Genomic DNA, 20,069 nt, shown 5'->3' on the forward strand with positions numbered 1-20,069 from the left:
GACAGGTTACAGACACAGGGAGTCTCTGGGACCTGTCCCTTTTGCCTGTTACATTCAGGAGGAAAGCTCCGGGGAAACTCCCTGGCGTTACTCAGCCGCGGTGTTCAATCAGAGGGAGACCTGGGGACATCTCCCTGCTGGGGAGGTGACCGGCTCCCAGGACCGGGACATTAGAACACGGGGTGGGATCCGGCACAGTCAAGCGTCATGGAAAGTAGCCGTTTCCCTCTGATTAGCAGGTATTAACAAGTGGGCTGTGTTAGACACGGCGGGTGGGCAGGTTTGGGGTTGTGGGGGGTGTGGGGGGGGGCGGGGAGGTGGGGGAGGGGTAGCTGGTGACTGAACCTCTGATAATATTTCCGCTTTTATCTTTCAGGGAGATGTAGCAGTTTGTCAGCTCACTCTGTGTATGTGTAGCCGATGCTCCATCTGCAGTGCAGGCAGCCAGTGAGAGAAGCCAGTGTACAAACCGCAAGTTGAAGTGAGCTTTACTCCGGGGCTCTCTCGTCCCTAGTAGCAGCTGCAGCAGTCTAACTGCCACCTCTCAACATGTCCAGCTGTATTCCCCTGCTCATCCTGGTAATCGTCTCTACTGGTGAGTCAAGCCGTTTCACCAGAATAGAACCCTTATTCTTTACATAAAGAGCTTTTACGGAAGAATTTTACCCTCATTTGCTTCGCCTCTACTTCTGTATATTTCCTCTTCTCTGTTTGAAAGATTCCTCCGTTCTCCTGGAGATTTCATTCTCTCTTCATGCTGTCCTGATCATTTAGATGGTCGGAAGGGCGCGATGTAAATTTTCGACAATATCAATAATATAAAGACCTGAAATGTTAACTCTGCTTCTCTCTCCACAGATGCTGCCAGACCTGCTGAGTATTTCCAGCATTTCTTGTTTTTGTTTCAGATTTCCAGCATCTGCAGTATTTTACCTTTTTATATATATATATAAATCTTTAACCTTTGCAGTTCTGATAAAAGATCAATAGCCTGAAATGTTACTGTTGTTACTGTCAATGCTCTCATTCTCCCTGAGTATTTACAGTTTTTCTGTTGTTTTCGATATAAATGGAATTCTTTCTTTTCTCCACAGTTACCGGGGCTTCCACGTTTAAGGTGGGTCAGTACCCGCCTGAACTGAACGAGAGGACGGGTGCCAATGCGACCTTCTACTGCTCCTTCGCGTTTCCGAAGGATATATCCACTGTCCGAGTGCACTGGTGGAAGGACGCTGAGAAAACCTTCCTCAATGCGAAAAAGGACAGCAGGTATCAGTTTGAAATTCGGAATAAAGCTAGCGCTGTCTTTCGCCTCCTGAATGTGGATGTCTCGGACTCCGGCACGTATTACTGTAGAGTGGAGATAGCGGGGAAAGCGGGGAAAGGCGCCGGCACAAGGCTCCAGGTAACCGGTAAGAAATCACATTGAATTTAAAACCCCCCGCTGGAAAGATCCCATGCAGTGGGAGAGATCTGGAAATGTCGCCGCAGCTCTTCCCGCCATTGGATGCTTGTTATCCTTCTCAATTCTTAGCCATATTACAAGTTAGTGAGAAGGTGATAGATTTAAAGATTTACACTGAAATCACAGAGCCAGTGCTGACACCAGGCATAGTGGCTCTCATAGGAGGGAATTCAGACTGATAGAGCCGGGATCCGGAGCGGAGATCCACTGGTTTCTGTTATTGAGACCAGGATCATTTCACTCCCGGAGTATCGCTGTAAGGAGAAAGAGGGGGAGGGAGTTACAAACGGTGTTACTGCGTTAAATAGACATCTCCTGGGCTAGAAAACTCTACAAAAATCGATTACCCGTTGGAGATGGGCTGGTGTCTCTCTACAGTAAAAGAAACCCTGGATTTTATGAAATGTTTGTATAGGGTCCGAGCTCCGGTTGCCGCTCCTCGGGTCAGTGTGTATTCAATCCCCAGGCCGGTACCTGCAGCTCCCACTGAGCGTTTTAGCCACAGCGGAGAGGACACTTTCTCTGTTTTAGGGTGAAAGCTGGCCCGGCTGAACTATCCCGTGCAATGTCCACAGTTTTTTCCCCTTCAATTCTTACCCGCTTTCGCTATTAATTCACCTATTTTCAAATATTGCCAGTCAGTTTGTAATTATTTGTACCCGAGCATCAACGGATTCTCCCGCCCCTTCCCACACACTCCCCATTCCCTGATTTATATTTAATATTTAGACACCCAGTGTGTTTGCTCTCCTCCCCAGCTGATCACCAAACATTCAGGCAAAATGCACAAACTAAATCAAAATCAATTTTCAAAATCTCGAACGAAAAACTCAATCAACAAAAGTGAATAAATCTGCGAGCGTCTGTTAGGATTTTTTAAAAATAACTGCAGTTTGAAAATGATATTATGGTATATATTAAAATTCCTCTATCGATTATTTAACGGATGAATTAACTCATGTGTTTTATGTTATAATATCCCAATAATTAATAGTTTTAATAAGTGCACCCGTTTGTAATATTCCACCAACACTTGGCGCCGTTTATATTCAATTCCTCTCGGTCATGTTACCGGAGTTAGCAACTTGTTTTCTGATACAGCGAATGAAGTTTGAGCCCCGCTTTTCCCTCCATTAATCTGTCAAGAGCGTTGCTCCTAATTTTGATAAAAGCAAAATACTGCGGATGCTGGAAATCTGAAATAAAAACAAGAAATGCTGGAAATACTCAGCAGGTCTGGCAGCGTCTGTGGAAAGAGAAGCAGAGTTAACGTTTCTTCGGAACTGCCGAAGAAGGGTCACTGACCTGAAACGTTAACTCTGCTTCTCTTTCCACAGACGCTGCCAGACCTGCTGGGTGGTTCCAGCATTTCTTGCTCCTAATTTTGAACTGGATTTAATGTCAATGCAATCGGAAACATTCCCAGAATATTAAATGAAATTAATTGTCTCAGCAAGTACAGGAAGAAATAATTCGCGTCTCATTGGATGGAAAGATCCAACTCTTTTCTGCAAGCAGTTAGTCTCATTCGCAGTTCCAGGTGTTGAAATCTGGTGTTGAGCATTAGTTAGTATTCGCGCCGCCTCTGCGAGGGAAGACAATTAATCTTCAAATACTTTTAACATGATCACTGGCATAAGGGAATGAGGATCTGAATCCATCTTTCATGTGGCAATGTGTGTCTGTATATTTGGACATTTGAGCTGCATTTTTCATCCCCCGGATTACTACCTATGCACAGCTCACACAAGGAGTTGCGCGTTTACTGCCTCCGTTTCTCTCGGAATTTCTTGCCTCACTTTGGAAATACATCCGACCAACCCTGCTTTGTTTAGTAGAGAATAAAAGGTATTTTCGCTATCTGGCTATTAAACTACGAAAAAAGCAGGGTATATTACTGGCTGGACTGTGCTTTACCCTTTCCCCAAAGAGCAGAAAATCGTCAGTTTTATAATACTTTGAAATTATTCATGACGTTTTTGAGTTTTGATGTAAGATTTAATCAGCAACTAGAGTCTGGGCGTGCTCCTTACTGCTACTGAGGGCTTGAAATCTAACAGTGTAGCTTGAATAAGCAATGGGGTTTATTACTAAAAACAGAGAGCAGACTGGTGAATGATTTAAACTGTTACATTACTGGCACGAACCCACTTGTAAAATGTATTCAACCTGTTAATTGTATCCCATATCCCACACGCGTTAGACCAGTCCAGACTTTGAAATCATTGTGGGATTATTGAGAATTTCTCAAATTCCTTCTGCTATTTTAGTAACAGAACTTGCATTTCTGTAGCGCTCGCTGCATGTAAAGAAAAGTTTCAAGACTCTTTGCGGAGCACCGGTCAAAGAGAGGGAATGAGAAAACCAAAGATAGAGGAGGCATTTGAAGGCGAGGATGAATTGATAAAATGTTGTAGGTGCCGGAGAGAGAGGTCCGGGGGGATGAAAGGGTGATCACTGATGAGGCATCGACCAACAGGGAGCAGGTTACAGGGAGCAGGTTAGAGTTTGACCAGTTGTGTCTGTGTGTGAGGAGGGTGCATCAGCGAAATGGGATGGGGGAGGCAACTAAGGAATTTGAAGGCAAGGATGAGGATCTTAAACTCAATGAGTTTAGTAAGGGGAGTCAGGAGAGCTGGACAGGGGTTGAGTGCTGGATACGAGGGTGGGGAAGCAGGTTGACATGTTGTGGACAGTGCATTGGGGAAACTGTGCCTCGAGGCGGTGATGTTAACCAGGCTTTGGCAAGAGAGGGGGAGAAACTGGGACAAGAAGCGTGGAGAGTTTGAGCTGTAATAATGGTCATTCGGATGTTGGGTACAAGACTGAGTCTGGATTTGAGCAGTACACCAAGAATCCACATTTCGAGACTTGATCCGAGGCCGCTGGACAGTTTGATGATATGTAGGGGTTTATAAAAAGTGAAGATAGCTTCTTCAGTTTTAGTGGCATTTAGTTGGAGGTAACTTTGACAGATCCATATCTAAAGATCAGAAAGCCATCTGCAGAAACGGTGACACCTTTGATGACAAGAGAAGCGATAGAGAGATAGAGCAGAGCATCATCGGTGTCCATGTTGATGTAACAAAAGGATTCCATATGAATGAAGGTAAAGATACCAAGCATGTAGCATAGGGATATACAGCAGTGACTGCGCCGACATGCGAATAGACGCGACTGGTGACAATATAATCTGAATGAAGTAACAAGTAGGATTGGAATCCTGTGAGAACAATGTTATAGATATAGACACTGTTAGGGAGTGGTGCAGTTAATAGTGTTGAAGACAATGGGGAGGTTGCGGGACAGCAACTCCGACCAGTATGGTTTATGTTGTCGAAGCCTGGATGCAGGGTCTCTGGCTGGGAATGATGGAAGAGATGGCAGTGGAAATGGCAATGATGCGTCTCAGAGAGAAAAGACAAGTTGGTGATGGGGGAAGTTAGAGAAAATGACAGGGTCAAGAAAGGCACAAATAAATCTAGTTGCTTCTAAGCAATGGAAAACCTGCCAAAATAGTAAAGGAAGGTAGTTCAGAAGAAGATGCCAAGAATTCATTCACTGGAATCCCACAGTCGGTTTGGAGATTGGTTAACTGTTTAAGCGCCGTTTCGGGGAATGGAGGGACGGGGGTCCTCGTTACCGGTGCCACATCTGTCCCTCGGGATCCTTCTCTGCCTCAACAACCGATCACATCAGAGTAAAATAGGAAATTAATTACAACAATTTGAGTTAGCATTCATTTATTACACACACCGCATTGGAGCTGATTTTAAAGCAAACCATACAATGTGTGCCCACAAACAGGAAGAACCTAATACCAGTGTTCAATAACACCCAACAGGGACTTGCATATGAAATAAATACACAGTGTAAATACATATAAAAACATGAAGCCCACTAAACCCATTCTTTCCACAGGTTAGTACCCCAGTGAGCGCTTCTCTGTCCTAAACCTCGTCACTGTTTCAGCATGAACTCCCTTCTCATGTATAGAAACCTGTCACTGATCCTGCTCAGAAGGGGATAAAGGGGAGTTTATATAGAAACAGCAAAATTAATATACTGGGTATGAACTCCCATATTATTCAGAGTTAAATATCATTCTCGTCCCTTCACGTTCAGCAGTTCTGATGGATCGGGAGGTAAATTGACTGAGTCCAACAGTTCAACAATAACACAAAGCGTTTGTTCAAGAACAGGAAAGGATGGGGTGGGTGAGGACAGGATGAGGTGTTGCTCCCCATCTCCACTGGAACCGGGTGTCCAGCCAGCCATCCCATAGGAACAGGAGGAGGACATTTAGCCCATGGACTCTGTTCCGCCATTCAATGAGATCATGGCTGAACTGCCACCTAACACCATATACCCACCTTTGCCCCATATCCTTTAATACCTCTGGCTAACAGAAGTCTATCAATCTCAGATTTAAAATTTACAGTTGATCTCACATCTATTGCTATTTGCGGAAGAGAGTTCCAAATTTCTACCACCCTTTGTGTGTAGAAGTGTTTCCTAATTTCACTCCTGAAAGTTCTTGCTCTAAATTTTAGACTATGCCCCCTAGATCTAGAATTCCCAACCAGCGGGAATAGTTTCTCTCGAGCTCCCCTATCTGTTCCCATTAATATCTTGAAAACTTTGATCATCCGGGAACAGGCTATTTTCGATCTAGTAATGTGTAATGAGGTAGGATTAATAAGAGATATCGTAGTTAAGGATCCTCTTGGGGGTAGCAATCACAACATGCTAGAATTTCAAATTCAGTTTGAGGGTGAGCAACTCGGGTCTTAAACCAGTGTCCTCAACTTAAACAAGGGCAATTACAGAGGTATGAAGAAAGAGTTGTCCTAAGCGGTCTGGGAAAATATACTAAGGAGAAGGTCAGTGAATGAGCAGTGGAAGACATTTAAGCAGATATTTCATAACGCTCAGCAAAAATTTATCCAGGTCAAAAAGAAGGACTCAATGAGAAGGATGAACCACCCATGAGTAACAAAGGCAGTCGAGGAGAGTATCCAATCAAAAGCTAAAGTATACAAAGTGGCGTAAACTGGTGGTAGGCCAGAGGATTGGGAATTTTTTAGGAACCAGCAGCGGATGACTAAAAAGCTAAGAAAGAGGGAGAAAATTGATTATGAAAATAAATTGGCAAGAAATATAAAAAAGTAAACAGTAAGAGCTTCTATGGGTATTTAAAAAGAGAGACAGTAGCTAAAGTAAATGTGGGACCCTTGGAGGATGTGACTGGAGAATTGATAACGGGGAAATGGGAAATGGCAGATCATTTAAACCAATATTTTGCATCGGTCTTCACGGTGGAGGACAGTCTCTATCATGAGGGACAAAGTATTTGATAAACTAATGGGACTAAAGGCAGACAAATCACCAGGACCTGATGGCCTACATCCAAGGATTTGAAAGGAAGTAGCTGCAGAGATAGTGGAGGCATTGGTCGAAATATTCCAGAACTCACTGGATTCCAGGAGGGTCCCAGCGGATTGGAAAACCGGTAATGTGACGCCCATGTTCAAGAAGGGAGGGAGACTAAAAGCAGGAACCTATAGGTCAGTCAGCCTAACATAGGTCGTTGGGAAAATGCTAGAGTCCATTATTAAGGAATAAATAACAGGACATTTAGAAAAGCTAAACAAAATATAACAGAGTCAACATGGTTTTGTGAAAGGCAAATCATATTTGACAAATTTGCTAGAGTTTGTTGAGGATATAACTAGCAGAGTTGATAAAGGGGAACTGGTAGATGTAGTGTATTTGGATTTCCAGAAGGCATTCGATAAGGTGCCACATAAAGGATTATTGCACAAGATAGGAGCTCATGGCATTGGGGGTAATGTATTATTATGGATTGAGGATTGGTTAACTCACAGAACACAGAGAGTCGGGATTAATGGGTCTTTTTCAGGTTGGAAAGATATAACTAGTGGAGTGCCACAAGGATCAGTCCTAGGGCCTCAATTATTTACTATCTATATTAATGACTTGAAGGAGGGGACAGAGTGTAATATATCCACATTTGCTGATGATACAAAAATAGGTGGGAGGGCATGTTGTGATGAGGACATAAGGAATCTGCAAGGGGATATAGATAGGTTGAGTGAGTGAGTGGGCAAAAACCTGGCAGATGGAGTTTAATGTAGGAAAATGTGAGGTCATGCACTTTGGTACGAAGAATCAAAAGACAGACTACTATTTAAATGGATAGAAACTCCAAAAAAAGTGCAGCACAGAGGGATCTGGGCGTTCTTGTGCATGAAACACAAAAAGTTAGCATGTAGGTGCAGCAAGTCATTAAGAAGGCAAATGGAATTTTGGCCTTTATTGCTAGGGGATTGGAGTTTAAAAATAAGGAAGTCTTGTTACAACTGTACAGGGTGTTGGTGAGGCCGCACTGGAGTACTGTGTACAGTTTTGGTACCCAAATTTAAGAAAGGATACAATGGCATTGGAGGCAGTTCAAAAGAGAGTCTCTAAGCTGATTCCTGGGATTAAGGGGATGACTTATCAAGAATAGTTAAATATGTTAGGCCTTTATTCATTCGAGTTTAGAAGAATAAGGGGTGATCTTATTGAAACGTACAAGATTCTGAGGGGGCTTGAGAGAGTAGATGTTGAGAAGATGTTTCTACTAGTGGGGGAATCTCAAACTAGGGGACATAGTTACAGAATAAAGGGACACTCATTTAAAACTAAGATGCGAAGGAATTTCTTCTCTCAGAGGGCAGTGAATGTTTGAAATTCTCTACCCCAGAGAGTTGTGGAGGCTAAATCACTGAAAGTATTTCAAAGAGGAGGTAGATTTTTGAAATATTGGGGCATTGAGGGCTATGAGGAGCTGGCACGAAAGAGGAGTTGAGTTCTGGGGCAGATTAGCCATGATCTTATTGAATGGCGGGGCAGGCTTGAGGGGCTGAATGGCCTACTCCTCCTCCTATTTTGTATGTTCTTATGTTGTTTAACCTTCTAAACTCAAGGGGATACAATCCTAGTTTGTGTAATCACTCCTTGTAATTTAATATTTGGAGTGCCGGTATCATTCTAGTAAACCTATGTCACACTCCCTCCAAGGACAATAAATCCTTCCAAAGGTGTGGTGCCCAGAACTGCTCACAATACTCCCGATCTGGTCTAACCAGGGCTTTGTATAGCTGAAGCTTGATGTCTACCCCTTTGTATTCTCGTCCTCTAGATATATAAGTTCCACTTATATCGATACATAAGATATATTATGTTCTTATGTTCTAAGGCCAGGATTCCATTAGCCTTTTTGATTATTTTCTGTACCTGTTCATGACATTTTAATGATCTATGTACCTGACCTCCCAAATCTCCTTTGACCTCCACTGTTTCTAGCTTTTCACTATTTAGAAAGTACCCTGTTCCATTCTTTTAGCCAAAGTGGATGATCTCACAGTTGCCTCCACTGAAATCCATTTGCCATAGTTTTGCCCATTCACAATTTATTAATATCTCTTTATAATTTTATACTTTACACTGCTTACAATGCTGTCTATTTTGTACCATGGACAAATTTGGATGTGTGGCTTTCTATCTCATCATCTAAGTCCTTAATAAATACAGTGAATAGTTGAGGCACCAACAGAAATCTTTGGGGACACCACGAGTCCCAGCCTGCCAATTAAAGTACCTGTTTATTATTCTTGTTCTTTGTCTCCTGCTCCTCAGCTAATTTCCTCACCAGGTCAATCATTTGCCTTCACTTCCATGAGTTTCAACTTTAGCTAACAGTCTCTTCACCATTCAAGAGCTGGCTATCCATTAACATTTTTCCCGATATTATTCAGTTGAATTATAACCAAGTCTGGACACAAGGTGTGTGGTTAATGTAAGATTTAGATTAGTGAAATTAACCAGAGTAATTCTCAATGGATCTGCACTTCTTCATTGTGTGTCTGTGTGTATATATATATATATGTATATACGCGTGTAGTTTATCTTCACCAAAATCATCGTCACCAAAATCATCATCCCCACAAGTGTCTTTTTCAACATTTCACCGGCGGTAAACGTAACAAATTCGGTAAAAATTTACGCATTGAAATAAATATTGACAACCGCGCGTCAGAATGAAAGCTGCACAAATCTTGATTTTTATCCTGGATCAGTGCTGGGATTCTCAGGGTTGTAAAAACAACAAATGATTCCAGCTGAACCAGGAAACTTCCTTTGTCCCAGTTTCCAAACAGGAATTTCAGAGCGATTCCCCCGTCGTAACTTCGGCGGAAAGCCGGCAGAAACGGCTCTGACTTAGACGTTTCGGGTCAGTGACCCTTCTTCGGAAGGGTCACTGACCCGAAACGTTAACTCTGCTTCTCTTTCCACAGATGCTGCCAGACCTGCTGAGTGAATCCAGCATTTCTTGTTTTTGTTTCAGATTTCCAGCATCCGCAGTATTTTGCTTTTATATGACTTAGACGTCCCGTGCAAACCCTTCACAAGTAAACACAATATTCCAAATGTAAACTAGGGTCGGGAGAAAATACAATTAAATAGGATCGAGAAATAGTTGAATTCGAAAAGGATAGATTGAATGAATATTGCAGTGTAAAATAGTTTCGATAAAATGACTAGATCTAGAACTGAATACAATCGGATTCATTTCCATTGGAAACTGGCATCAGAATAATATGAGATTTCTCTCGTCTGTCCCACAGCTCACCCCGATTCTCCGCTGATTGTTCCCACTCTGTTTCGAAAAGACTCGGCGGTTTTCCTCAAACTTGCCTGTAACATTGGCGGCGTTCACTCCAAGGATCTGAGTGTGAACTGGTTTGTGAACGGCATCGAGACAGTAACTGGAATCCGCAAAGATCTTCAGCCACGGTCAGGCGGCCTCTTCCAGATCTCCAGCTATTTGGAGGAATCGCAGCCTGCTCAGAATGGGACAGTTTATACCTGTCGGGTCTCCTACCCAGACAGACAAGTTCAAACCCTTTACACCTACATTTCTGGTGCTGAAGGTACGGTCATTTTAACAGATTCTTAAAGGTTGCTCGAGACTTGTAGATTTAGTCTGATGTGCACAAGATCTATGGCATTGAATTGATGTCCCTGGATGACAATTTAAGACACGCTGGGTGGGAATAGCTGATGGTTTACTGCTGTTTTGTTCGTGGTAACGGAGGCGAGACGTTCAGATCCAGTCTTGGTATTTAAATAATGCAATAATAAAGTGAAACCATAGCGGATCTTTTGGGTCACTCCCGCCTTAGTAACAATGGACGCGACTGACACGAGTTTTCAACTGGCCTCCAGTTTCGAGGTGGTGAGAATCATGGAGGGGAGCGATGCCTTCCACCTGGAATACAATGCCTGGAAACCCCGGTAGTGAAATAATAACTTTCAAAAGGGAACTAGGTATAAATTTGAAAAGGAAACCTATCCAGGGCTTACAGGGAAAGAGCAGGGGAATGGGACTAACCGAATAACCATCTCAAAGGAACGATGGGCCGAATAGCTTCCTCCTGTGCTGTTTGATTTTATAATATCCCCTTATCAATGGCGTTTCTCTCCGAGTGGAAGCAGCTAATGGCAAACTTCTGGGATAATGACTTTGAGCATAGAGAATTGGGAGAGGTAGATAGCACTAGAGTAGGAATTAGTAAAGTATTAGGTTGGGTCAGAGTAAGAGGGAAAGTGATAAAGTCTAAATGACGGTTACTGTGCACACATGTGAGTACACAGTGTGTGGTAAATAAGGTTGCTGAGTTACAGGCGCAGATATCCACATGGAAGTATGATGGTGCGGGAATAATGGAGACCTGACTCAAAGAAGGACAGGACTGGCTACTAAATATTTCCGGATACAAGGTGTTCAGGAAAGATAGGAAAGGGAGAGGGGTGGCAGTATTGATTAAGGAGAGCATTGCAGTGCTAGAGAGAGAGGATATCCCAGAAAGGTTGAGGACAGAATCCATTTGGCTGGAGCTGAGGAACTAAAAAGGTGCAATTACATTGCTCGGTGTAGTCTGTAGGCCACCAACTAGTGGGAAAGATGTAGAGGAACAAATTTGCAAAAAAATTAAAGAGAGGTGCAAGAATTATAGAGTAGTTATAATGAAGGACTTTAATCATCCGAATATAAACTGGGATAGCAGTAGTGTTTTTTTTTATATTCATTCATGGGATGTGGACATCACTGGCTAGGCCAGCATTTATTGCCCATCCCTAATTGCCCTTGAGAATGTGGTGGTGAGCTTCCTTCTTGAACCGCTGCAGTCCATGTGGGGTAGGTACACCTACAGTGCTGTTAGGAAGGGAGTTCCAGGATTTTGACCCAATGACAGTGAAGGAACAGCGATATAATTCCAAGTCAGGATGGTGTGCGGCTTGGAGAAGAGCTTTCAGGGCAGAGAGAAGCGAGAGTTCCTAGAGGGTGTTCAGGAGAATTTTCTACAGCAGTTTTTTTTTTTCCTTTCCAGTCCAAAGAGAAAGAAGGCACTGCTAGACCTGGTCCTTGGGAATGAGGTGGGCCATGTGGATCAAGTGTCAGTAGGGGAACATTTAGGGGACAGTGATCGTTGTATCATAAGGTTTAGGTTGGCTATGGAAAAGGACAAGCAACAATCCAGAGTAAGAATAATTAACTGGGGGAAAGATAACTTCAATGGGGTAAGAATGGATCTGACCCAGATAAATTCGAACCAAAGTTTGGCAAGCAAAATGGGAACTGAACAATGGGCTGCCTTTAAAGAAGAGATAGTTCAGGCATAATCAAGGTATATTCTCAAGAAGGGGAAAGGTCGGGCAAACAACTCCAGAGCTCCCTGGATGACAGAAGAGATAGAGATTAGGATGAAGAAAATGTGTGCATAAGACAGGTGGCACAGTGGCGGCACAGTGGCGCAGTGGTTAGCACCGCAGACTCACAGCTCCAGTGACCCAGGTTCAATTCTGGGTACTGCCTGAGTGGAGTTTGCAAGTTCTCCCTGTGTCTGCGTGGGTTTCCTCCGGGTGCTCTGGTTTCCTCCCACATGCCAAAAGACTTGCAGGTTGATAGGTAAATTGGCCATTATAAATTGCCCCTAGTATAGGTAGGTGGTAGGGAAATATAGGGACAGGTGGAGATGTGGTAGGAATATGGAATTAGTGTAGGATTAGCAAAGAAATATTTTATCAAATGCCTGCTCACAAAGTTAAGGTAGCAATATTTTTTAATTTCAGAAAATTCCTGTCAGTGTAATGCAGAAATTAAAGTAGAATCTGTTCAATTTTAAATGTCGTTGACAACTTGTAGCAGGAGCTGAGCAGCAACAGTGAGATTGAGTGCAGGTCTGTAACAGAGAAGTGCTGGCAGTAACAGTGAGATTCTCCAGTCCAGGTCTGTCACAGAGAAGGATCAACAGCAAAGGTGAGATCCTCCAGTCCATCAATAAGAGGGAGTGTGGGTCTGTCAAAGAGAAGGGTAGGTTTTTGCAGTGAATGAGGGCATGGCTAGAATAGGAGAGAATAGAGAAGGTAAATTGAAACATTTCTCCTCTACACATTGCCCCATTATTTCTCTGGCTTAATTTTACAAAAATGCATGTATATTTCTAACCAGCATTATTTGCAACCACTATGTTTACTAACCAGGATGTGGTATTGTCAGATTAAATCACATTGTTACTGTGTATATCAGTGTTTAAATTTAAGTGTTGAAAGGTGCATGTGTTGTATTGTTCACACATTTCCTGTGCTGTGATATAACAATTACATTGAGACATGTATTTGCATTTGAGATGTTGCAGAGCAAGAATCAGATCTTCTACCCTGGTGGATCTATATCTGTATTGGGAGTGGAGCTTTCCTCCTGCTGCTCCTGGTTACATCAATACTTTGTAAATTCTGTGTATGCAGAGGTAAGCATGCCATATTTTGTTAAACAGTTTAAATTTAGAATGTTCAATATACTTTATATAAACACAAGTTACAATGAACTGAAGTGATATTGTAAGTGAATTATATTTGTCTGAAGTAACTTTACTCATGGATTTAAAGAATAAGTTCAGTGAACACTGAGAAGAGCTTCGTAACAATGGGGAAGTTGATACTCTTCTGTGGTGAATAATATAGTATTTATCGTACATCACCATACAAACTCTTCAGTTACTTGTTTGATATGTGAATGGAGTAAATCTTGAAGAATCTCAGTTTTTGCAAGAGAGGAAAAATATTGGATCACCGCCACAAATATTTACACCGTGTATTGCATCAACTATCCTATTATTACATATTCCACAGTGGAGCCTAGCTCTGTCCCATTTCTGGTAGATATGATAGAAAAGAGTGGTATGTATAAATAATGCAAGCAAAGTTATGTTGTGCTGGCTGGGAGTTCTGGCGTTTCCTTGCGAGTCTACATATAAGATTGTGGTAACTCTCCATAATTTCAAGTGTTTATGTCATATTAGATTTTCTAAAGGGTAGTTTAAAACCGTATAGGCTGGACTTTATCAATAGCAAAGACTTAAAAGTAACCTTATTATTTATCCAAGCTATAGCTTTCCCCCTGGCTAAAGGTTGACCAGCCCCACAACATCTAAAGCCCATAAACTATATTAGCTCATAACCTCGATAAGGGATACTATATTCCTAGATATTGGGGATCACTCTAACCACCTGCACAATCTAGATATTAGGGATCTCACTTACCTACCCTCACAATCTAGCTATTGGGGATCACTCTTGTCCACCAATACAATCTAGATATTGGGGATCACTCTTGTCCACCATCATAATCTAGATGTTGGGGATCACTCTCACCTACCCTCACGATCTAGATATTGGGGATCACTCTCATCTACCCTTATGATCTAGATATTGGGATCATTCTCATCCACACTCACCATCTAGATTTGGTGGAATCACTCTCACCTATCCTCATGGTCTAGATATTGGGAATCAATCTCGTCCACATTCACGATCTAGATATTGGGGGTCACCCTCACCTCCCTCACGATCTAGATATTGGGGATCACCCTCACCTCCCTCACGATCTAGATATTGGGGATCACCCTCACCTACCCTCACGATCCAGATATTAGGGATCAGTCTCATCTACCCTCCTGATCTACATTTTGGGGTTCACTCTCATCTACCCTCCTGATCTAGATATTAGGGATCACTCTCGTCTACCCTCTTGATCTAGATACTGGGAATCACTCTCGTCCACACACAATCTAGACGTTGGGGATCACTCTCATCTACCCTCATGATCTAGATATTAGGGATCACGCTCGTCCACTCTCTTGGTCTAGATATTGGGGATCACTCTCACCTACCCTCACAATCTAGATATTGGGGATCATGCTCGTCTACCCTCATGATCTAGATTAAAAATCAACTAGTTATGTCGAAGCTAATTTGAAAGGTAAACAAGCAAGGCAAGTTAGTAAGTAACTAAATCTAGTTACATTAATTCATAACTGAGACCATTTTCTTTCACCAATTTCTGCAACTGACTACTGAAGACTCATTTAATTGGCAACTGATATTAGTCAGATTGTTCTGAACTGACGTGTAGATTTGATTTCTGGTGAGCAGGCAATGATTGACAGTGAAAAATTCTGGTTATATTTAATAGGCGTCCTGCTTGAAAATTGAAATATTTGATTTGCTCAAGCATTCGGATCTATGAAATGATATGAAGTATATGGCAGTGTCATTTACATTCATAATGGGGTTCTATTAGATTATGCAATTGAGATATTTCCATTAATTGGTTTAGCTCAAACACAATGGTACATTGAAAGGCAATCTGCTGCTCGACCCATCCCTATCTTCAAGAGAATTTGTTTAAGGTCATATTATTTACTATAAATTTATTCTCTGCTAGGCAAACGGAGAAGAGCAGAGAAGATAAATGTTCAAGAACAACAGGTAACTTGTTTATAATCCTTTTTATCAGCTGCTGTGAAATTTCTTTAAAATATGTTTTATGAAGACTGAAATGTCCTAACTACGGACAACAGTGAAAAGAGAATTAAGGCTATGCAGCAAAGGTTTTCCACAGCAATTTTCTTTGGACATTCCACCCTGGATCATAGACAAAATTAGAATACTTAGAAATTGTTGTGTTCCCTCTGTTATCTTGAAGGATTGTCTAATGACTTTTATATATATATTTATATTTATTCCTTCTCCTGGAAGTACTAACTCATGCTGGAATACAGTGCTGTAGACTGGGTTCCCTGTGGTACCTCGTTGAAGTGACACTAACATGTACAAACCTGAACAGTATGCCTCCAATTATAAGCAGCGGGTGCTGGAATCATTGTGCACAAACACCAAAGCAGGCGACGCACTCGACAACAATGGAGCTGTCGAGGCCCAGTCAAATTTAACGTGCGGGCCTCATTTCATCAAATTTCATTGGAGTCTCGCCCTAACACAGCCAGATCTGCTACCTGGCTGGTGGACAGGAGCAGTAAGTAGGAGGGGGCAGGAGATGCAATTGGGTACTCGTGGAAAATTGCACTGGTAGTCAGGTAAATAGTGGGGAGAGTGAATGCCTGGGGCAAGCAAGGTGGGGCACAGAGGGATTTTGATGCTGTCAAAAGTCAATATCTTGTCAATCTCTTTTGTACTATTGTCTTGCAGCATATGCAGCAACCAGCTAATTACAAGATGGCATATACTGCTGTGGATTTCAGCAACCTTGAAAAAGACACAAAGCACCAGCACATGAATAAGAGACCAGCATGCTCCCACATGCCACCAAGAAACCAGCAGAGACATGACAAGGTTATTTATGCAACACCGCAACTCAAACAGCACCAGGGCAGAAAGATGGGCCCGCTGTCCACTGAACCCAAGAACAACAAATCAGTTACGAGCAAGAAGTTTGTTCTCCAATCTTAGCTGGTCCTGAATTAACAGTTCAAAATATATACTGACAGCACTTTTTAAAGGGTTTATTCAAGCCATAATATCTTCAGTATATATTTTCTTACTCAGTCCTCTCATGCATGTTATGAGTATCAGCCTTTGTTTTATAAATATGACAAATAATATGATGACAACTGATGTTAATGACAATAGCTTGATTAGTGTTAGGCAGTAATCATCTGATCGCAGCATTCTGTAAACTTCTTAATACTGTAAAGGAACTGTGGAGCCTACATAAATGAAAAGTCCTGGAATCTGAAATAGGATTCACATTAAATTGCAAGAAAAATGTTCAACCTCCCCCTTACCCCACCCACCCCCACCAATGCTAAGATCCTCCCCTTGGAGAGCACACAGTACATCAGAAAACAAAATGTGCTCTGCACACTCACATGATCATTTGACTATTTTGCGCTTCTCAGTTGTGTGGGCCTGTGTACAGAACTGGTAGCAAATGTTACTGAGGGGTTAAAATCCTCAGGCTGGAAAATAAGTTGGGAGGACACAGTTGTTGTGAGTTTTCAAACAGTCAAAAGAAACAACTATTATGGGCAGAGAGAGGCATTTTGTGCAGAGCCAGCAGACAAGATTATAAAGTAAATAATGTCATCAGCTAAATTTAATGAGCAACTTCTTCACACAGAGGGCATGCAATGAGAAAATGCCGTTTGGATCAATCCTTCCCTAAATCATATACAGTTTGCACCACGATGTATTTCATCTCCTGGTACAAATGAACAGCTACAGCTGAGCCCAGAATGTAATCTAGCAAAACATCAGATCAACTGAGCACTTTTGTTTATACTATTCCACTCTGGCTGCATTCCACTGACACCCCTATTCCCATTACCTCAAGACATAGGAATCTGTATTCCATGTAGTGCTTGATATCTGTCTGTAGTTAACCAGATATTTATTTGGTTCTTCATTGAATCATACAACACTGAAGGAGGACCTTTGAAACAGCTATTGAATGTGTCCCAGTCCTTTAAGTCTTTTTTTAAAATAAAGCAACTAATTGTCGTGTTAATTGCTTCTGATAGGAATCTGTACCAGAGATCAAGTTCTTTGTGTGCAAAAAATTAGAATATTTTAACCTGTGATTTTATTGTGCAGAACTCAATTAGTCTCTGCCCCAGAGTATTCTCTATTCGTTACTCTCTCCTGCTTTCTGCTAATAAGCCACTTTCCAATACAGCTGACACAATTGCCATTACTTTTAAGAGCATTTGTTGTCCTTGAAAGTCTCAAATGGAACTGGGTAAAATTACTAGTTACCAGCTCTTGAATTGATGTACACCTCAAATTGTTAGACAGCTGCCACTGATATACAGGCTCCATCAGCTAATTGCATGTACTGCAATTGTAGATGATATTCAGTGCTGAGGGGGAGATAGTAGTCTTGCTTGATGCTTCAACCACAATCTACATGCATTGATGGGGCACCATGACTGCAAGCAAAAAAGTGGAGCCTGTGATACACGTATGATGACAGTATGGTCATGGCACTGGTTTAGTGTTTTAATGCTTTAAAAATGAAATTAGTTTATACTACAGCAATCCCCAGCCAGCTGAGGCAGAAATTACAACAGTGCAAATAAATAAAAAAAATGAACCCAATATTTTGGTCTTAGCATTGAGATTATGGAAGTTTAACAGATCAAAGCTGATAGATCAAAGTCAGTGGTTTTGCTGATGGTTCAGTATGTCCTGTGCAATTTGAAAACGCCATTGGTTGATTTTATATGATGTATATCTCTGCTCTGTAAGCTCTTTATCAGTATAATAAAGATTTTTATTTCTGTAGCTGGAGTCACAGGACGCAGTATTACTTCAGTTTAAGCCACATGGTAGACTCGATAAGCCCTCATGTATGAGATTCATTCATTTGCTTTTACACCGGTCTTAAAACTGAAACTGTTCTGGTCTTCAGAAGATGCCTTAAATCAGTCAAGCTCATCAAGTATTCACAGTTAACTCCCGTCTTATATGGTTCTCATTAAAAAATCAGTGGACGAGCCTCTAACTGCAGACAGAGCTTTACACACTGGGAGCGGTGGTAGGTACACAAAAAGGAGACGGCCCCGCTTGTGACGTGAGCATCTGTACTGTCGCAATTATGCGGCGGGCGGCGATTTTACATAATGGCGCCAGTCATCCCCCCCCCCCACCCTTGTAGTGGGGGGGGGCAGCAATGGAGATGCCAGCCGGAATTTTACGGTAATTGGATGGGAGCCGGACTCTGACGTGAAAGTCGGTGGTGAACCCCCTTCCGCCTAGCCCGGGGATCCGTCCCGTATTTTATAGGTCCCCAGGCTTTAATTGTCCCGAGGCCGGATTTCCACCCACTTGATTGCCAGCCAATCAGCGGGCCGGCAGCTCTTAGTCCAAGCAGCGCCCCCGAGAGCCGTGGCCACTGTTGGGACTGCAGACCAGCCAACACCATGGATCGAGGAGGAAAGGTAAGTAGCGGCATGTCTCACCAGTGGGATCGGTCCTTCCCTGGTGAGGATGGAGTGGTCGTTTGGGGGGTGGTCTTGGGTCCCGGGGGTGGGTTGGGAGGTGGGGGCTGCCCTCAATTGGACACCCTGTGCCCAACTGCCATGCCCCTCCCCGGGGCGCGGAAAGGCTGGCAGCTATCGCAGGGCAGCCTTTCACGTCCCCAGCACACTACTTACCAGAGGTAAAATACCCGTGGAGGCTGGCGAGAGCCCTTAAGTGGCCGTTAAGTGGCCAGGTCTTTCCTAGGACATGGTGCAGTTTCGTAAAACATGCCATACTCACTGTCATGGATGTAGCTTCTTGGTTCACAGAGGCCATTCCCTTGAGAACAAGTTCTGCTAAGATAGTGGGAGCGAAGTTAACCCAGTTCTTCACTCGATATGGATTACCGATTGAGATTTAGGCCGGATCAAGGTTCCAATTTTATGTGTAAAGTTATGGGTAATTTGGATGTAAAACAGTTAAATTCTTCAGCATACCACCCACAGACACAAAGAACTTTAGAAAGGTACCATTAGACCCTCAAAACAATGATCAGGGCAAACTGTCATGAATATCCTCATGATTGGGATAAAGGGCCAGAATGTCTTTTGTTTACCTCAAGGGATTCACCTAATGAATCTACCAATTTTAGTCCTTTTGAATTAGTTTACGGACATGAGATAAGAGGTCCTCGAAAACAAAAATTAAAGAAAGGTTTTTAGAACAGAAGGATGAATCTTCCGTGTTAGATTATGTATCCGTGTTCCGGGAATGGCTCACGAGAGCTTGCAAAGTGGCTCAGCCTTAAAGCTTCCCAAACAACTGAGAAGAAATAGGCAGACAATTTTCAGGAGTGAAATTAGGAAATACTTCTGCACGCAAAGGTTGGTAGAAGTTTGGAACTCTCTTCCAGCAAAGGCAATTTATGCTCAATCAATTCTTAATTTTAAATCTGAGATCTATAGATTTTTATTATCTAAAGATATTAAGGGATATGGGGAAACACAGGAATGTGGAGGGAAGCCAGAGAAGCCACGATCTCATTGAATGGCAGAACAGGCTCGAGGGGTAAATGGCCTACATCTGTTCCTATGTACCTAAGTTCCTACCCCTATAGAGTTAAAATCAGGATTTTGGTCTTTTTCTATTGTAACAATGCATATTATGAGGTGATATAATACAATTGTTTAAAATTCTAAAAAAATAGTTCAGG

The 20,069-nt window shown here is 42.4% G+C and overlaps 1 protein-coding gene across 3 annotated transcripts; it reads left to right on the plus strand.

Moving 5' to 3' along the window:
* Nucleotides 1–376: 376 nt before the first annotated feature.
* On the plus strand, nucleotides 377–18,178 carry LOC137379036 (uncharacterized). Of its 3 annotated transcripts, none has more exons than XM_068049624.1 (6): nucleotides 377–595; nucleotides 1,095–1,412; nucleotides 10,159–10,464; nucleotides 13,225–13,344; nucleotides 15,321–15,364; nucleotides 16,085–18,178. In XM_068049624.1, the coding sequence occupies exons 1-6, from the start codon at nucleotides 550–552 to the stop codon at nucleotides 16,343–16,345; spliced, it is 1,095 nt and encodes a 364-aa protein (XP_067905725.1). In that variant the 5' UTR covers nucleotides 377–549; the 3' UTR covers nucleotides 16,346–18,178. The 3 variants fall into 3 exon arrangements, with proteins under 3 accessions (XP_067905725.1, XP_067905727.1, XP_067905726.1); XM_068049626.1 differs by having other exon boundaries at nucleotides 16,094–18,178; XM_068049625.1 differs by having other exon boundaries at nucleotides 13,234–13,344.
* The last annotated feature ends 1,891 nt before the right edge of the window (nucleotides 18,179–20,069 follow it).

This window comes from Heterodontus francisci, chromosome 17, assembly GCF_036365525.1.
Source record: "Heterodontus francisci isolate sHetFra1 chromosome 17, sHetFra1.hap1, whole genome shotgun sequence".
NCBI classification, from domain to species: domain Eukaryota; kingdom Metazoa; phylum Chordata; class Chondrichthyes; order Heterodontiformes; family Heterodontidae; genus Heterodontus; species Heterodontus francisci.